This window comes from Scylla paramamosain, chromosome 46 (assembly GCF_035594125.1).
Source record: "Scylla paramamosain isolate STU-SP2022 chromosome 46, ASM3559412v1, whole genome shotgun sequence".
In the NCBI taxonomy this organism is placed as follows: domain Eukaryota; kingdom Metazoa; phylum Arthropoda; class Malacostraca; order Decapoda; family Portunidae; genus Scylla; species Scylla paramamosain.
This window is the reverse complement of record NC_087196.1, coordinates 8,465,858-8,485,857: the sequence shown is the minus strand read 5'-3', so window position 1 is coordinate 8,485,857 and position 20,000 is coordinate 8,465,858. Positions and strand designations below refer to the sequence as shown.

At 44.5% G+C, this 20,000-nt stretch overlaps 1 protein-coding gene across 5 annotated transcripts in view; it reads right to left on the bottom strand.

The window, feature by feature from the left end:
- The window catches only part of LOC135094644 (homeobox protein cut-like), a 132,018-nt gene that overhangs the window by 109,760 nt on the left and 2,258 nt on the right, over nt 1-20,000 (bottom strand). For 4 of the 5 annotated variants that reach the window (XM_063994903.1, XM_063994907.1, XM_063994906.1 and 1 more), the window contains exons 3-6: nt 19,436-19,706; nt 18,732-18,861; nt 17,887-18,028; nt 6,535-6,573 (exon numbers count right to left, since the gene is read on the bottom strand). In XM_063994903.1, coding sequence (XP_063850973.1) covers nt 6,535-6,573; nt 17,887-18,028; nt 18,732-18,861; nt 19,436-19,706 — 582 coding nt within the window. The remainder of the gene's footprint in view (nt 1-6,534; nt 6,574-17,886; nt 18,029-18,731; nt 18,862-19,435; nt 19,707-20,000) is intronic. The other variant, XM_063994905.1, reaches the window with a different exon arrangement.

Below are 20,000 nucleotides of genomic sequence, written 5' to 3'. Positions count from 1 at the left end.
TCTTACTCTTGAAAAGCCCTCAGGTCGCATCATAAACACCACAAACGCTGAATCTTTGCTCTAAAACACTGCCTCCTCACACCTGTCTCCCTCCTTCGGCGCCTTCGTCAGGTAAAACTCTCTGCCGCCTCTCGTGTCGCCGCAGCAGAAATCAGGGCTAATAATAGCGCTTTTATGATCACCCTGAATTAACACAACGACCACCACAACTACCCTCTCAAATTTGTGGTGTTGAGAAAAATGAGGAGAGTAGTGGTGGTGGTGGTGGTGGTGGTGGTGGTGGTGAGGGAACGTTAACACTACCCCCCCACCTCCTCTTCCTCTTCCTCTTTACCTTCCTTTCTTCCTACTCTTCTTCCTCCTCTTTCCTATTCTTCTTTCTGGTCTTCTTCCTCTTTTCTTCTAACAATGTCTAGCTACCTCTTTCTCTTCCTCTTTTCCTTCCTTCCGAATCACTGTCCTTTTCCTCCTCTTCCTCTTCCTCTCCATTTGTCTACTTCCTCTTCCTCTTCCTTCTTCCCTTCTTTCTTACAGCATGTACACCTTCTCTTCCTCTTTTCCTACCAACAGTACAGCACGTCTCTCTCCTCTCTCTCTCTCTCTCTCTCTCTCTCTCCTCTCTCTCTCTCTCTCTCTCTCTCTCTCTCTCTTACACGCACACACAAATACACGTAATTTTTCGCCGTGTTGCAAACTTTTCCGAGTGAAGTATACGCGAGAGTCGTTAAAATTCAACTTTCCGGAGGGAGAATGGAGAGGCTGAGAGACAGAGAGAGAGGGAGAGGGAGAGGGAGTGAGAGGGAGGGAGAGGGGGAGAGAGGGAGAGGGAGAGCCAATACCTTAGCGTAGATATATCGTCTCTCTCAATTTGTATTCCTGTGAACCGTAGAATTAAAGCCAACTTTTAATAGATTTATTCTCATAGTTTCCCTGAGCGATGGTTCCCCGCAAGGCTGGAATCCACCTGCGTTTCTTCGCCCAGGTAAACAGCAGGTAACGGGTGGGGGAGAAGAGGAGGGGAGGGAGAATGTGAGAGGAGAAGAGAGGGTAAGAAGGCAGAGGTGAAAGGGATGAGAAGAAGTGAGGAATAAACTGGAAGGATAATTAAGGAAGGAGGATGTAGTGGAAATAATACAAAGGAAGGAAAAGAAGGAAGGCAGGAAGGAAGGGAGAATAGAGATACAGAAGAAGAAAGAAGGGAAAAGGGGAAAAGTAAAGAAGGAAGGAAAGAAGGAAAGAAGCAGAAAAGGTTATACTGAAAGGAAGGGAGGAAGGAAGGAAGGAAGGAAGAAACGAAGAAAAGATGGAAAATAGGAGGGAAGGAAAAAAGTGAGAAATGATATAAAATAGACCAGAGAGAGAGAGAGAGAGAGAGAGAGAGAGAGAGAGAGAGAGAGAGAGAGAGAGAGAGAGAGAGAGAGAGAGAGAGAGAGAGAGAGAGTTCAGGTGACGATAATGACGAAAAAGCACAAGATTAGCAGATACTTGTCTCATTCACTCGCACGATTTCACTCCACCAAATGCACCAAGTTTTCGACAAAAATTCCCCTTTTAACAACCGAACGAGCGGCTACCCTCAGCTATCCGGACACCAGGCGAGCTTTGATGGTAGAGGAGGAAGAGGAGGAGGAGGAGGACGAGGAGAAGGGATTAGAACTTGGAAGCGAAAGGAAGAGGAAAGGTAGAAAAGTAGAAAGGCAGGGAAACGGAGGAACAGATGATAAAGAAGAAAAGGAAGAGAAGGAGAAAGGGGAGGAGAAGGAGGAGAAGAGGGGCTAGAACGAGGAAGAGACTGAGGAGAAAGAGAGATAGAAAGCGAAAGACGAAGAAAAGGATAGAATAAAGAGGAAATAGACAGCGAAAAGGAAGAGGACAGTAATAAGAGAGAGAGAGAAAAAAATTTACACTCGAATCTCAAATCTCAAAGCGAAGGAGGAAGAAAATAACAAAAAAGAAGAAAAAAAAATATTTGACGCCGCATCATCACGCAATCAAATATTCCGCGGTGACTCAAATTATGAATGAAAATGAATTGCAATCAGAATTATTACCGAAGTGAAGGAAGTGAAGGAAAGGAGGAGAGAGAGAGAATAAAGGAACTACTGACTTCTCTTCTTTCTTTTTTTCCTCCCGCTCTTTCTTATTTTTCCTTTTTTCTTTGTAATGAATGTTTGTCTATCCAATAATTTCTCCTAAATTAAAAAAAAAAGAAAGATTGAAGAAACGATGTCTATTTTTCATTGTTTTTTTTTTTGGTTTGATTGAGAATTATACGTCATTTACTCTACAGGATCGAAAATAATTAATGATTCTATGAGTAAAGTTTAAAAATAATATAATTCATTGATAAGAGTAAACGAAAATAGAATAATAAAGAACCATTTTCAATTTTATTCATTTAGTTGACTTTTTAGCAGGGCAGAGAGAGAGAGAGAGAGAGAGAGAGAGAGAGAGAGAGAGAGAGAGAGAGAGAGAGAGAGAGAGAGAGAGAGAGAGAGAGAGAGAGAGAAACAGACACAGACAGAATAACGTACACAAAACCTATCTCTCCCTCTCTCTCTCTCTCTCTCTCTCTCTCTCTCTCTCTCTCTCTCTCTCTTCTTATAACGACAATGAGGGGAGGCAATTTTGTCTTTGAGTTTAGTTGGTGGCGACCTTTTTCTTGTGGTTGGCATTATTAGAGCTGAAGTCTGGCGTTACGGGGGCGAGAGGCCACGAGTAATGCTGTCAGGACCAAAAAAACACCAGAAAAAAGGTCAATTTGTATCAACCCAGCGCTGCGGAGGTCACCTACTACACACACGCGCACTCTCTCTCTCTCTCTCTCTCTCTCTCTCTCTCTCTCTCTCTCTCTCTCATAGCACCAACTCCCCTTTTAATCCATCACAGTTTCCTTCAGTCCTATATAAACACTCTTGAACCTATTACATCACGACTCATAGCAATTCAAACCCACACAAACCCCAACAGAACCTTGAACCCTCCCAGAACCCACAGCAAGTGACAAAACCCCAGAAACACCCTTTGAACCTAACCTAACCGCACGTCTGATCCTTTTTAACGTATTTGAACCCATTCAGAACCTACTTGAAGGTCACCAGTCGCTCCTCGTTCCCTATAAGGTCACCCAGGTCACTTTTGGAAACCCGCATTATCCCAGCTGAGTGACCTAAGAGTTTCCTGACCACCGTGACCTAAGTGGACTGTGAGAGGTATTTGCCTGGCCTCCTAATGTGATTGGCGACCTCGATTGGAGAGGCACGAAAGGGAGGAAAGGAGGGAAGGAAGGAGGAAAGGAGAGAAATACGAAGGACTGATATTTGGTGATTTTTATGATCGTTCGTGACTTAGTTTCTTTCGTTTTTTTTTTTTTATATATATATGTGTGTGTGTGTGTGTGTGTGTGTATGTGTGTGTGTGTGTGTGCGTGTGTGTATTCCTGGTGATTATTTTGTGCTCAGGTGCGATTTTGGGTGTTATTATGGCTTGCCAGGTGAGTTCTTGTCCCTAATTGGCTTTTGTTCAGGATCAAGCGAAGGTAAACGACTCCTTTTTATTGTTAGGTTACGCTAAGTTAAATTGCACTATGTTAGGTTACTTTGGCTTGAGTTGGTTGGAATTAAGTTGATTTTCTATTAAGTTTCATTTGAGTATAAGGAGAAACAAGTGGGGGTAGATATGAAGGTAATGAATGTTTCTCTCTCTCTCTCTCTCTCTCTCTCTCTCTCTCTCTCTCTCATCTCTCTCTCTCTCTCTCTCTCTCTCTCTCTCTCCAGGGACGTGGAAGGAAAGGAATATAAAAGGACGAGTTCTCACAGGTAATATCGTGTCTTTTCACCTTTCACCTCTGAACACAAGAAGGAAACGATTGGCGAAAGAAACAATTATTTATTTAGAATGATTTAGACTTGTTTTTGTTATATAAATGTAAATACTCTTGCAAGATTTCAGTTAATATTACGTCTCAGCTCACCTCTCACCTTTAAATTCGACAAGAAAGCGATTGGTGAGAGAAAAGAGAGTATTGATTCAAAATACATTAGATGGAAAGGCAGATACAAGATAATAACAACTTTTGACAGGTAATATTGAGTCCCCTTCAACCTTTCACCTTTGATTGTGAGAAGGAAACGATTGGTGATAGAAATGAAAGTATTGATTTGAGAAGAATTAAATTTTTCCCTATAAAAACGTAGATAGAAGGGTAGATACAAGGTAATTACAGCTTTTCACAGGTAATGCCAAGTTCCCTTTCATTTTTGACTGTAATAAAGAAACGACAGATAGAAATACGAGTTCTGACTTGGAATGCATTAAGTTCTCCTGTAAGAATTTACCAGACGGAGTAGATACAAGGTAAACATAACTTTTTGCAGGTAATTACAACTTTTCACAGGTGACATCAACCCTTCCACCTTTCACCTTTGAGTGCAAGAAGGAAGCGATTGGCTGGAGTGTGAGAGAACGTATTGATTTAAACTTGATCAGAGGACAACACGACACCCACACGACACACGCACACTAAAGGCGACACTCACGTAACCCCACACGCCAACACAACCCTTAACAACCCCACTCGTATGGCACTTTCTCCCCTGACATTGACACAGCGGAGGAAGAGAAGAGGGGGGGGGAGAGGGGAATAGAATCATGCGACTCACACCCTCACTTCCCCAACTTCCCTCCCTCTCCCTCTCTCTCTCTCCCAAGCTATAATGACTCTTAAGCATTAACCTATTTGGGGTCAGGGTAAGGCGTTTCCCTCATGACTCACGCAGCAAGGTCCATTATCTCTGACACGGCTGGGGAACAATCAGCCATATGCTACCTCGTCTATTACACATTACATCCAATTACGGAATAACCAGATGTTAACTGAAAACAGCCGCACGATGCCGCCCACGCACTCCTCTCCCTCTCTCCCCGCCTGAGAGAGGGAGGAGTGAGAGATGAACAACGAAGTCAGATGCACTTATAAACGCCACAAAAAACGGACGGGAGTAAAAGTAGGAGGACAAGGGGGGGGGGGGGACGACACACAAGTGCATGATGGGTTGCTGGTATCGTGATGGATTGACGGGTTTGCATGATCGTTAATAACACTCGACTGGGGGCGCTACACGCACGCTCTGTTGAGATCCTGCGCCGCCAGATGGCAGTAATGGGCTGAGCTTCCAACACTGACGGTATTTTACACACAAGATCCCCAAGGCGCGACGAAAGAGAGAAAAGGATGTCACTGAATGCATTACAAAGCGTGCACACATCCACTCCTGAACATGATTACAGTTCGTGGATGTGTGATGTTATATAGTGCTAGAAAACGTAATTACATGAATAGCGTCTATTGCCATACACATCCTCTCGTACACATAGCTAGGAACTCGTGTATGTATGTGTGTATGTATTGTGTCAGGGAGGAGAACGCACTTGGAAAACAGTATACATAACCTCTCGTATACATAACTACAATTTCGTGGGTGTATACGCGTGTAGTGATGTTTTATTCATGTTTCCTCGTGTTTGTTCTTGGCGGGTGTGTTACGTTGGTACCACTGGCGGACAGCTGATTGGTGATAGCGGAAAATTTAATGAAGAGGGGAACTGCAGCAATCCATCCTGGGTGCTAAATTTAGCTTCCTCCCAGCCATGTAGCGCAGCCCCTCCCTTCTCTTCACACCGTACCTTGCACCTCTCGTACTCTCTGCACGCCAACACACTATACAGGTGCAATATACAGGTGTTACTCATTACTACAGAGGCAAGGTAGGGATAGGCAGGGCAAGAGTGAGAGGGAGAGGTAGAAAATTTCACACACTTTACTTTGTATCACTACAACACTTGGGTTAATTTGAAGTGTCAACTATTGTGAAGAAAAACAGTGATGTGTGTGAGTGACAAGTGTGAGGGAGTGTGAGGGGAGTGAAGGAGAGTATGAGGAAGAGTGAATGTTAAGGAGAGAAACTTATAAGCTGGTTAACTGACTGACTGATGACTTACTGACTGGCTGACTGACTGCTTGGCTGCTTGATTGGCTGACAGTGACTGGGTTATGACAGGCTGACAGGTTAAATTGACTGGCTTGTGAGGATTAGTTTATGATAAGTTAACTGACTGACTTTGAGTAACTGGTTTCTAACTGATAATTGGATAGTTAAACTGGCTTCTGATGACTGAATTGTTTATAACAGGTTAACTGGTTGACTGACTGAAGACTGACTGAGATTAACTGGCTTGTGAGGATTGCTTTATGGTAAGTTAACTGGCTGATTAACTGAGGAGTGGACTGAGATAAACTGGCTTATGAAAGTTAGTTTATGACTGACTGATTGACTGACTGAAGAATGACAGAACAACTGGCTTTTGAGAATTGGTCTAGGATAAATTAACAGTTTGACTTTCTCACTGACTGATTAAAATGGCTTGTAAGGAATAACTGATTTAATAGATAACTGGTTGTCTGAGTGAGGGGTGACGATCAAGCAAACAAGAGAGGAGTGGTTTGAAGGCCACAGAGACAAGGTGAGTACTGACCATTTGGCATCAGGCAAGGATCGGGTTTCCTACGGCAAGCTGCAATACAAAACAAAGCTCACTGTATTACCGTTCTCGACACACAGGGGGGAGTTTTATTATTTCAGCATTTCATTGAGTCCTCAGGGTGTGAGTGAGAGAGTAGGATTGTTAAGTTGGCAAAAATATCAAATAAAAAAAAAGAGGTTATTTATTGGTGATTTATTTCTCATTCTGATACATTAACTTGATTTGAATGTTGACAATGTATGAAGCGAGCTTGTTTGTTGTCTCTCTCTCTCTCTCTCTCTCTCTCTCTCTCTCTCTCTCTCTCTCTCTCTCTCTCTCTCTCTCTCTCTTAGTCTGTTTTCCTCTCTGTATTCATTCCCGTTTTCTTACATTAGAAGAGAAAGCCATCTCTCTCTCTCTCCTCTCTCTCTCTCTCTCTCTCTCTCTCTCTCTCTCTCCTCTCTCTCTCTCTCTCTCTCTAATTTACCTTTTCCTCTCTCTGTATTAATTCCTACCTTGCATTTAGAACAGAAAGCCACGTCTCTCTCTCTCTCTCTCTCTCTCCTCTCTCTCTCTCTCTCTCTCTCTCTCTCTCTCTCTCTCTCTCTCTCTCTCTCTCTCTCTCTCTCTCTAATCATGCTACTTTGTGTGACAGCAACTTTTGACAGCCAGGATAACAGACAGGTCATGAAATATTGATGATGGAGCCTTGGATTATTGTCAGTAATAGTCAATCATTTGCAATGCTGATGGCTAATGATGAGGAACCTTTTCGTGTGTCCGTAATGAAGTGACTGAAGCTACATTATTATCACGGTTTGACGGACAGGAAATAATATAGAACAGGGAGAAGTGGAAGCAAGGGAGGGGAAGGAAGGGAGAGGGGAAGGGTGTGGTGAAGGGTGCTGGGGATGCAGTAAAGGGGAAGGAAGGGTATAGTGCATATTATTGTAGTGGTAGTTGTATGTATAAGCTGGTTTTGAATGTATAAAGAATGTAGTAAGTGGTTCAATATCAATGCCAACCCATCACAAGTTTTTAACCAATGTATCTAGTTCATTATGGTTTCTGAATTCAATTAATACACTAAATGGATTAGAATTTAGATATATATATATTTTTTTCAAGTATTAATTTTTCTACCTACAGATGTTACTTGATTGAACTGAAGACCCAAACTAGGTAATGTTTTAAGATATGTCTTTTTTCTTTTCTTTTTGTTCTCACGAATGTCTGAGAAATCAACTGAAGGCCCAAAATACATGATAATTTTTGGTATGATATTTTTTTTTTTCTCTGCCCAAGAATGTTACAGAAATCAGATGAAAGATTAAACGATCGATATTTTGAGTGTATTGATCTTTTCTCACAAATTTTTGAAAACAATTCAATACCATCAACATAATATTTCAAAGCATAATTTTCTCGCTCTTATCACGAATATCAATAAAAGCTAAAATGAAGATTACATTTAAAGGGACAGAATTTTAATATCATTCCCTTCCCCACGAAACAAAACAATAAGCAAGATAAACTAAAGAAATCAACAAAGAAGCGAAAAAATTACCTAACATTTCACGAACAAACTCTTTAACTACACGACACAAACACACGCAGACAAACTGAACAACTAAACACGTGACCTATAACTGATGAACCTAACCTGATATAAGAATGAGTAATGATAATGCAAAACAGGGTATGTGTGTTAGTGTTCTTTTTCAAACTAACAATTTTTTTCTGTTGTCAAAATGATATATATTTTTTCCATGCATTTCTTATACCAAGTTAGAGACTTCCCAGCATTAGCCTGAGTCACGTCAACAGGTAACACTAATTAACTTAAGCTACCAGGACCTACGGACAGGTGGAGTCAGGAAGCCACACCCCCTGTAGAGGAATGTGGCTTGGGAGACTGTCTGGCTGGTTGGCTGGCTTCTGGCACACCTTTTAACTGTCGAGCGCCAAGCCTACCTGAGCACACCTGCTACGGGTAATTAGGAGGAAGGTGCCGCCTCAGGTGATTAATTAGCATAGGTGTTGTGGCGATTGGGTTCACCTGGTAGAAATATTTGTTTTTTTTACATCATCAAAGTGAGAAGTTTAAAAAAATGGTGAGTTTGTTTATTAAATGACTGGCTGACTGATATTACTCTCTCTCTCTCTCTCTCTCTCTCTCTCTCTCTCTCTCTCTCTTCTCTCTCTCTCTCTTCTCTCTCTCTCTCTCTCTCTCTCTCCTCTCTTCTCCCATCGAACAAAACATAGAAGTTGAGATAATTTGCGGTGGAGAAAGAGGAAAGGGGCAGGAAAGGAATGATAAATTATTGGATAAGTGAACGTCTGTCTGTCTGTCTGTCTGTCTGTCTGCCTTACTATTTTTATCTATAATTTTTCTTTATATATCTCTATCACTTTCTCTTCATTTACTTTGGCTTGTCTGTGTTTTAGTTCTTCTCTTTTTCTGTTGATCTCTGTATGTCTGTTTGCCTGTTTGTCTTTAACTCTTCTGTCTGTGTTTGTGGCTTCCGGTCTGTCTGTCAGTGTATTATCATGTATTCTGCCTCTCTGTCTGTGTCTGTATATCTATCTGTTTTTGGCTGTCTATCTGAGTGTCTGTCTATCTGTCTATCTATCTCTGTCTTCGCAAATTTTGGCTGTCTGTTTATCTGTCTGCCCGTCTGTCTTCTAATTTTGCATAAATGTCTGTGTATCTGCTTCTGTCTTTCTGTCTGTCTGTTAGTGTATATTTGTATCTGCCCGGCTGCTTCCTCTCTCTCTCTCTCTCTCTCTCTCTCTCTCTCTCTCTCTCTCTCTCTCTCTCTCTCTCTCTCTCTCACACGGTAGCCGGCAGGGGTCAAACAATCACGCTGTTGAATCGCAGAGTCAAAAAAGGTATCGAATGCTGAAGGGAACCACAGCCTTTGTCCTAAATATTTACTGAGTGTCCCTCTCATTGGCCCGGCTCGCTCTCTCCCCTCTCCCCCTCTCCCTCTCCCTCCCCTGATCCCCCCTTTCTCATTCTCTCCCTCCCTCCTGTTCGTCTCCTTCACTACCCGACCTCCATCTCTCCGTTCTTCTTTATATCCATTATGTGTGTGTGTCTGTGTGTGTGTGTGTGTGTGTGTGTGTGTGTGTGTGTGTGTGTGTGTGTGTGTGTGTGTGTGTCTCTCACAATCATGCATTTACATTAACACATATTTTTCGCCTTCAATTTAGAAACTGGCGTCATGCAAACTCAGACAAGTCCATTTAATAAACAAGAATTTGCCTTTTAAGGGACGGGAAGGCAAACGAACGATAAACACACGCACAAACCAACTAACAAAGACAAAGACACGCAGACAGACGAACACACACAGAAAAGGAACTTACTTAGCATGGAACAAAGGAAAAAAATTAGTCTTAAACTGTATTTTTTTTCTTCTCTTCTTTTCTTTAGTTACGGAGACACCCGAACTAACTAACGAACAAAACACAAACACAAACAAACAAAGAAATTACGTAGCAAGAAAGAAAGAAAGAAAAAAAAATCTACTGTTTCTTTTTCCCTTCTTTTTTTCTTTCTTTTTTTTTGTTACGCACAATAACAGGAGGGAAAAGTGACATATTAGGAACACATTTCACTGATAATTGCGTCAAAGGGCGTCGTAAAGAAAACGAAATGACGGTGAATCAGTGTTCTCTCTAATCTGAAGAGTCTATACCCTGTGTGTGTGTGTGTGTGTGTGTGTGTGTGTGTGTGTGTGTGTTATGTGGTCAGTCTAAGGGGAATGTGCACACAGGAGGAAGGGGGCGGGAGAGAGGGAGAAAGGAGGAGGAGGAGGAGGAGGAAGAGAGGAGGGAAATGAGAGAGGAAAGGATGTGAGGAGGGACAGACGGAGGAAGGAAGGGAGAGGGGGAGGAGAGGAGATGAGAGAGAGAGAGAGAGAGAGAGAGAGAGGGAGAGGGAGAGAGAAAGAGAGAGAGGTACCCCTTTTCTCCTCCCCCCTCCCTTCCCCTCCTCCTCGCAACAAAGGCGCAATGATGGTGCATATTTACTTACTATGAAATACACACGGACGAATTAGGTTGCCCTTCCTATAGATTTTATTTGTTATACCATTAGTTTGATTGGATGCATGTTTAAGCAAGCCCCCCCCCTCCCTACCTGTTTCCCTCCTCCTCCTCCTCCTCCTACTCCTTCTTCTTCTTCTCCCTCCTCCTCCTCCTTGATCTGTTTCTCATCTTGTTCTCTTATTCTTTCATTTCTTACTGTTGTTTGTGTTTTCTTTCTGTTCTTCTTCCTCCTTCTCCTCGTACTTAATCTATTTTCTATCTTATTCTTCCATTTATCTTCGTTGCTCCTGTTCCTTGCCCTTCTCCTTCTCGATCTATTTCCCTTCTTCTCCTCATTTTCTTTCTCTCCTCCTCAGTCAGTTTCTCATTCTATTCTTTAACTTATCATCATCTTTGTCCTTCTTTTTCTACCTTTTCGCCATTAAGCTTTGTCTCCTCCTCCACCTCCTCCTGCTCCTCCTTCTCCAGCACAGGTAAGCAAGGTGTTATATCAGCATTGGCTTTACCTGCGCCTAATTGGTAGAGAAAAATCAGATGGTATTGTTTCTCAAAGTATTTTTCTCTTTCTTTATATTTCTTTCCTGTCCGCAGCTGTTCCCTTACCACACACACACACACACACACACACACACACATACACACACACATACACAAGGGGGTGGAGGAGCGAGGGTGAAGCGAAATGGACTGTGAATCCGTTCTAAAATTGTCCTTAATTAATACTTCACGGCCAGGTATCGAAGGAGCGCGCTGTGATTACAGGTGATACTCCTCCGCGTGTCACTGGCTGGGAGGGAGGAGGAGGAGGAGGAGGAGGAGGAGGAGGAGGAGGAGGAGGAAGAGGAGGAGGAGGAGGTAATGGGAATTACTATCAAAGGTAATGAGTAGATGGAAGAAGGGAAGAGGGGAAGGGAGGATAAGCAGAAAAAAAAGCCATATAGAGAAGGAGAAGAGGGAGGAGGAGGAGGAGGAGGAGGAGGAGGAGGAGGAGGAGGAGGAGGAGGAGGTGGAGGAGGTGTGGTTTGGAAAGTGGAGAAAAATAACGGGAGGTTTGCGTCACAACCTCCCCTGGGAGATTAACATTCAGGGAGACTAAAGGGAGACGACTGGAAGAATAAAGGGAGATGTATTGCACTTTCAAAGGAAGAATAACAAAATTACATCAGAGAGAGAGAGAGGAGAGAGAGAGAGAGAGAGAGAGAGAGAGAGAGAGAGAGAGGAGAGAGAGAGAGAGAGAGAGAGAGAGAGAGAGAGAGAGAGAGAGAGAGAGAGAGAAACTGACATAACCCAATCTTTTCACACAGACAGACACACACACACATACACATACACACACACACACACACACACACACACACACACACACACACACGCCCTTCCCTCCTCCCACCACCCCCACAAACACAAACAAACACACCCATACACCCACAAACCCACAAATCAACCACTAGCTACAGGCAGACACAACCGCCAATCACCGCCAAGAACGCATCAATCGTGGAGGCGGTGGACCAATGAGATTTGAGATCCGAATTTTACGATGGATTCAGGTATTTATGGGCCGAGGGATGGCGTTGGTGGTGGCAGGGCGTTACTGATAGCAGAAAGTCGCTGTTTTAAGGGTGTTTAAAGGCGCGGACGGCAATATATCGCCTTTCCGGATTGGTTGCTTCGTGTGGAGGGGGAGGGGGGGGGCCGGTCGTCAGGCAGTTTCCGCTCTTGTTGTTATCGACGTTGTAATCTTAATGTGTTTTTGCCGGTGGTTTATTCTGCAGCGGAAGTATAAATCATTACGTAAGGTTGTGTAAATGCCATAAATACAAATCAGAAACTAGTTATTATTATTGTTCTCTTCATTTTTTCTCATCCACCTCCTCTCCTCCTCTTCCTTCCCTTCCGCTTCTTCTTCGTTAGGACTGATATACATAATGGTTTTCACTTATCTTCACTTGTTCGCTTCCGGCTTTCCATCTCTTATCTCTTTTATCAGTTTCTTCTTCTTCCTCCTCCTCCTCCTCTTCCTCTTTCTTTTCGTCCTCTTTCATCTTGTGTTATTATCTTGTTTTTCACTTCAATAAAATATAATAATGATAATGTGTGATCTTTTTTTGTCATACCTGTAATCAACTCAGCATAATGTGTTTTCTCTCTCTCTCTCTCTCTCTCTCTCGTCTCTCTCTCTCTCTCTCTCTCTCTCTCTCTCTCTCTTAGTTCCTGGTATTTCTCATCTCCCTCTCCCTCCTTCCTATTTTCATTTCTTCCCTCCTATTCTCCTCTTTCCAAGCCTTTATTTATTTTTTATTACCTTTGCATCTCTTCCTCTCTCCTTCCTTCCCTCTCTCTCTCTCTCCCTCCCTCCCACTTCTTCCTTTCCGGTCGTCTGCCCTTCATTTTTCCTTCCTTCCTTCCTTCCCCTCCCTTCCCAAACACTTCTTTCTCTCCTCTCTTCCCTTTCCTTCCGTTCGCTTATCAACAAATACAATCTAATCTTTCCTTTCTATCTTTCTCTCCTTATTTGTCATTATCTCAGCCTTTCGTGCATTTTATCGTGTTTTTTAATATTTTTTTATGTCATCCTATCCACTTATTCCTTATTCCTTTCGTCTGTTTATCCCTTTTCTCACATTTTTCTTGTTTATCATTACTGCAGCCTTTCCCCCTCATTTATTTACCTTTTGTTTATCAAGTTTTTTTGTGTATTTTTTTTTACTTCCTATCCTCTTTTCCCTTCCCTTCCCCTCCAACATCCCTTCCCGGCTCCCTTCCCGCCGCCCTTCCCGCCCCTTCTATGATAATCAGCCGTGATCAGAGAGGCTCCACAAATCACCAAACAACAGGAAATTGAGAACTATTTTTTGTGTTTCATCGTCAGACGAGCGGCAACCTTTGTTTAGTGAACTTCCGGCGCCAACCTCCTGTGTCATGCTTAGGCGAGTCCTCCCTCCCTCGCTGGGGGTCCCTCCATCCCTCCTTGTTCTCCCTTCCCTTCCTTCTCTCCCTTCTCTACCTCTCTCTAGCTCCTGACTCTCTCTCTCTCTCTCTCTCTCTTTTTTTTTCCATCTGTTTTTTTTTTGTTTCGTTTTTCTTCATTGTTGTTTTGTTGTTTCTTTGTGTTTGGGATGTGTATTTCTGTTTTTCTCTCTGTCTCTCTCTCTTTCTCTCTCATTATACATTATTCATCAACGTTATCCCTGTTTTTCCATCTCCCTTTCCTCCCTTCCTTCCCTACTCCCTCCTACCCTCCTTCCCTCCCTTACCTTACCTGTCTCCCTCACCTTATCACCACCACACAGATTCCTTCCTATTTCCATCTTGCATTCAACTACGTTTTTCCTTCCTTCCCCTCCTTACCTCCAGTCCCCCTCCCTCCCTCCCTCCCTCCTTTCCTCCTCCAGTGACAGTTCCTCGTCTCCACCCGCGCACACACACACACACACACACACACACACAAAAAAAAAAAAAAACTTAGGTTCTACGCTAGACGGATTTAAGTGCTATAATCCTTTCCACTATGAGGTCCGATAGCACTGTTTTGCCTCTGCTCTGTGGGTGGGAAGGGGGGGGGAGAGGATTCTTTCGTCCATAGAGTCGACAACCACGGCAATTATCAACTCATTACAGTTCCTATGTAAATGAGGCAAGCAAGGCAGCGAGAGTGGCCTGGCTTGGGCTAATAATAAGATGATGTATAGCCGTCGTTAAGGTTGTTCTGGAAGTCTATAATTACGGTGAAAAAATAAGACTCTTTCACCACGTCTGACAGATCCTCATAATGCCAAACAGACGCTCTGCCAACGACGGATCGCAATACGTAAAATTATACACACCGGGTGATTAATACTTGTATATATCACTATTACACTGTATACTTAGGCCGTGAGGGGGTATGTATACCACCATCTGGCCTGAAGTGAGGTTGTATGCAGGAATACTTCATACACGGGGCGATGGTGAGAGAGAGAGAGAGAGAGAGAGAGAGAGAGAGAGAGAGAGAGAGAGAGAGAGAGAGAGAGAGAGAGAGAGAGAGAGAGAGAGAGAGAGAGAGAGAGAGAGAGAGAGAGACTACAGGCTACCTCCTACTGTCACGTCAACGAAGATGAGAAACACACACACACACACACACACACACACACACACACACACACACACACACACACACACACACACACACACACACACACACACGTACACACTGCAGCTTGTGATCAGAGCCAATTGCATTCACCAGACCTCCTCCTTCTCCTCTTCCTCCTCCTCCTCCTCCTCCTCCTCCTCCTCCTCCTCCTCCTCCTCCTCCTCCTATTAGCGGTGGGATATTCAAATCGGATTACCTGATCGAACAACGACCTGTTAATTGGAGAGAGAGAGAGAGAGAGAGAGAGAGAGAGAGAGAGAGAGAGAGAGAGAGAGAGAGAGAGAGAGAGAGAGAGAGAGAGAGAGAGAGAGAGAGAGAGAGAGAGAGAGAGAGAGAGAGTCTTTGATGGCGTGTGAAAGTTGTTTGAATCACCATAGTTAACCTCAGGCAATGTGATATACTAAGGGGAGTGTCCTCTCTCTCTCTCTCTCTCTCTCTCTCTCTCTCTCTCTCTCTCTCTCTCTCTCTCTCTCTCTCTCTCTCTCTCTCTGGTCATTTACTAATACCCTTATGGATTCAATGTAACTCCTCGCTTCTTTCTTTAATTGCTGCTTTTACGAATGAAGGAAGAACGAGAATAAGAAAGAGAATGAAAATGGAATAGCCAGAATATGTTTACTATTTACCTATTCCACATTTCTTGCTTTTTTCTTTATTTACTATCTATACGAATGAACGAGGAAGAAGAATAAGAGGAAAATGGATGAGCAGAATATACATACTCTCTTCTTATTCCTCATTTCCTTACTTCTCCTTTCTTTATCACCTGTACTTTATCACCTGTACGTCTCGGTCACACAGGTAATTAGCGCTACGCCACCCTGCATCACGCCTCACCTGTTGGTCCGGCGGCAGGTAGGCAGGGGCGCTTGTTCTCCCTGGCACAATGACCTTGGGCTGGCAGGGAGGCGAGTGAGGCGACCTTCCCTAAGCGAGGTCAGTCAACAACCCGCGCCGCCACCCGCCGTCGTTTGCGTCTCATTCACGTCCATAAAACTTGCCTCCCAACTAATTTCCGCGCTGCCTCGTCTCTCGTAAACCATACACAGCAACGGCCCGAGTAGCCACAAGCTTGTAATTATGAAATTTGTTTTGTGTACCTCCGGACATGACTGACGGCACTCTACCTAAATCCCTCACTCTCCCTACTCTCCCGCACCCCTCTTACCACTCTCTCCCTTCCGCTCCCTCCCTCTTGACCAGCCTATCCTTTGAAACTCGACCACATGCACATAACAGCCTCTTCCGCGGCCTTTTCTGCTCCTTTCTACCGCACAAAAAGTCCCCAGTGCTTTCCAAGTCATGAAGCGTGCCTGGGCCTCGCTGCTGTCTTGGCGTTTGAAGTCTCGACCTGCGCACAAGTGGCTCAGAGGTTCCACTCGTCCGGGGTGAAGGAATCGTCCCGCTGCTGCTTGGAGGCCGGGAAGAACGAGACTCAATGAGTGGGAAGTTCTCCAAAATTATAGTTCCCGCCCCATGAATGGTCTATATTCAGGAAAATTATTTGAGTTTTTCCCAGAAGTTACAAGAAGGGTGGCTGGCGTGGGCGCTCGGTGGGCTGTACCTGGGGTGTATTTGGGGTGTACCTGGGGTGTACCTGGGCGTGCTATTAGCGGTGCGCGCCTACCGTCCTCCCGCTCATTAGGCAGCATTACTCCTCGTCCGTTTGGCGCGTTATAGCTTGTGTTTGCTTGCGTCTATCACCATATCTGTCAGGCAGTCGCGTCTCGGCGCCCCAAGCTGACAAGGCCACTTTCCCTCTCCCTGCCCGCCCTTCGCCGCCGCCTCACGCCACTTCCACCCTTGCTGTCCCCGCCGCACGGCCCGCTGTCCCCCGCGCTGAGTCAGGGGAAGCGAGGAATAAGGTATCGCAAACCAAGATTTATTTCCGTGTCCCTTGGGGTCTTTTTACGACGTGAGGTTGCCTCCTGCACTGCCAGACATGAATATTCATAAGCCTCACTCCATATGCTCTCAGTTTTTTACATAATTGGAGCAGAGCATATGGCGGGCCGCGGCCATTACCTCCCCCCGGTTTGTTATATATTACGGTTTCCGCAAGTAATTACAGAACATTATCATTATTCGCGGTAACTGGAGTGATCGAAACTGCCACGGAACACATAATGGAGAGAAATATTGTCCGGGTGAAGAGGTTGTCCTGACAGGAGAGAGAGAGAGAGAGAGAGAGAGAGAGAGAGAGAGAGAGAGAGAGAGAGAGAGAGAGAGAGAGAGAGAGAGAGAGAGAGAGAGAGAGAGAGAGAGGCAGTGTCTAGGGGGAGGGGGACAGAAGCATGACTTACAGGTAGGAAAGGCAATTTTAAGAGTTCCCACAGGTGTGTTCTCTACCTTTACCTGGCTTTTACCTTCCTCTCTCTTTCTCTCTCCCTTCCTTCCTTCCTTTCTTAATTGCGCACTCCGACTGACCTTCAAGTCTTGCTTCACCCGCGCTTGTCGTGAGATTAATGACGACAACTCCACTCTGTGCTGTTCTGTGCACCATACCGCGCCTTCCGTATCCTGTAGTACTTACCGATGATCCTTTCCGCTTCCCTACTCCTTCCTTAACTCCAAATACCATCTGCTACTCTTGTGTTCCTTTCCTTTACCTCCCGCTGCGCTATACACTTTTCTAACATTAATTACTAAAACTGAATCATTACTAGTTCCTCTGAATTTAATCTGATACTGTTATTTTTCCTCTCTAACTTTTTTTTCTTTCCTTATCCCCTACTGTCTCCATATACGTGCTTTCATTTCCCTTCGCCTTCTAACACTATTTACTAGAGCAGAATCATTACTAATTACTAATCCCTACAGATATAATGAGGTACTGTTATGTTTCCCTGTCTAACTGTCCACAACTCCGTATATCAAAAAAAACAGACTATACTCAGCATTTACTTATCCTAACACCATTTAAAAAAACATCAATAACTTTCCCTAATATCCTTTAAAACCATCAATAACCTTGCTTTACCCTTTTCGCAGCCGGTAAACCTCCCCACATCTCCCCACACCTGTTAACACCTGCACATCAAACACCAGACTAACATCTACAGTTATCACCCTTTCGATGCACGGCAAATCTTAGAAACACCCCCAAACCTTCTCCACCACACCGCACACCTCCGCACACCAAACCCCAGCAGGCCAGACCAATCAGTACTCACCTTTCTTGGGGATGAGTGACTTGAGAAGGTAAATGGCGTTCTCATCGGTGGCCCACGCGTGCATCTTGCGGTACGAGTCACGCCCCTTCTCCGTAAGCTTGTCCCAGCACTTCGGTTTAGAGAGGAGTTCTGACACCGTGCCCTGGGTGGGGGAGAGAAGGCAGCACGGTATTACAAGTCGCGTTCAGCCTCGAGGGAGAAAACGGGGAATGAAGCAACATAGATCACAGTTAATTAAGTGAGGGACAGAATGGGGTGCTATAAGAAAGATATGAGGGATGGGAGGCTTAGATCTAGGGAGGACGAGGGAAGGAGGGAGAGAGAGGGGAGGCGGAGAAACGAGGTGAGAGGGGAGAAACGTGGAAAAGGAATGATTGACTAGAGAATCCGAGGAAGCTATGAAACAAGAGGAAAGAGAAGATGAAAACACGAAGGGAGGAGAAACGAGGATGAAGGAAGAAAGGATAAGAGAGAGAAAAAGGAAGAACGAGCAAAGGAGAAAGAAAGGATGGAAGAAATGAAGAGTTTGAAGGAAAAAGATGAAAAAAACGAAGATACGGACAAATGACAAGGAGAGAAGAACAGAGAAAGAAAAGAAAGGAAGAGACTGAAAAAAGAGAGAGAAACGTAGATATATAGAAGGGATACAGAGAGAACATAAAGACAGAAAGGAGACAGAACACAGAGACGAAAGAACAGAACAGAGAAAAAAGAGATAGACCACCACTTAGAGTTATTCAATAAGACCTTTGTAGTAATATAGACTTAATGGATAATTTTCTTTAATAGTCTCCTGAAGGCAAGGCTCAGGTGAAGGGGCAGTAGGAGGCTTAGTGAAGGCTTACCTGTGACAGTCCGAGGATGTATTTAGCGAAGAGTCTCTGGCCAATGTTGTGAATGGACAGTAGCTCCCTCACACGACGGGCAAGGCAGAGAGTGTCCAAACTTTGCTGGCAGTACTTCTCCATGTTGAATCTGTGACAGAGAGACGGACGGTGAATAAGAGCAAAAGATCATAAGAAAATAAAGGAAGCTGCAAGAAGCCATCAGGCCTACATGTGGCAGTCCCTGTAGGAAACATGAGTGAAGGGGTGATGGAGGTGATATGAAAAGGGGTGAAGGGATGAAGGGCAGGAGAGGGAATGATGTGAAGATGGGTAAATGAATGAGGGAATGAAAGGATGAGAGGGAGAAGGTTAAGGGTGAAAGGGGTGAAGGTGATGGGGTGATGGGTTGAAGTGAAATGTGAAGGGAGGTGTGAGGGTGGGTGTGAGTGAAGGGGAAAGGTGGAGGGAGGGAATAAATAGGTAGAGAGGGTAGAAAGAAGTTGTTTAAAGGTACTGGCAAAGAGGGATTGTGAAAAATGTGAAGATTTGGTTTGGGAAGATCAAAATTCTCTCTCTCTCTCTCTCTCTCTCTCTCTCTCTCTCTCTGAAATAAAAAAAATGTACTTACAGACATCAAAACATCACTTAACACACACACACACACACACACACACACACACCCAAACTTTGTCACTCCCTCCTTCCCTCTCCCCAACACTCACCTCAGAATCTCCTGCAGACGAGCTTCCATCGGGTCACCCTTGGGTATCAGAGACTCCCCGGTGATCCTATCCTCGAATTTGAATGCTAAGGGCGAGATCTCCTCCTTGAAGGGCGAGCGGTCGTCTCTGGGCTGGAAAGGGCTCTTCGTTTCGTGGGGGAACCCGTTGACAAGAGATGACGGGCTTTTCATATTGACATCACCAAGAGGAGAGTCCCTGGAGTCAGACCTTTCCACGGGCCCTCCGCCGCTATCTGGGGACATCTGGCCTGCTGCAGGAGGAAAGGTGCTGGTGAAGGAGGCGCTGACGAAGGAGTGTTGGTGGTGGTAGTGGTGGTGCAGGAGGGTGGTGGTGGTGGTGGTGAGGTGGAGGAGGAGGAGGAGGAGGAGGAGGAGGAGGAGGATAAATGCGGAGTGATCATGCAGTAAGATTTTGTTTCATCAGGAAAATCTCTCTCTCTCTCTCTCTCTCTCTCTCTCTCTCTCTCTCTCTCTCTCTCTCTCTCTCTCTCTCTCTCTCTCTCAACCCCTGACTCTCCTCTTCCCAATCCATCCCCTTCCTAAAT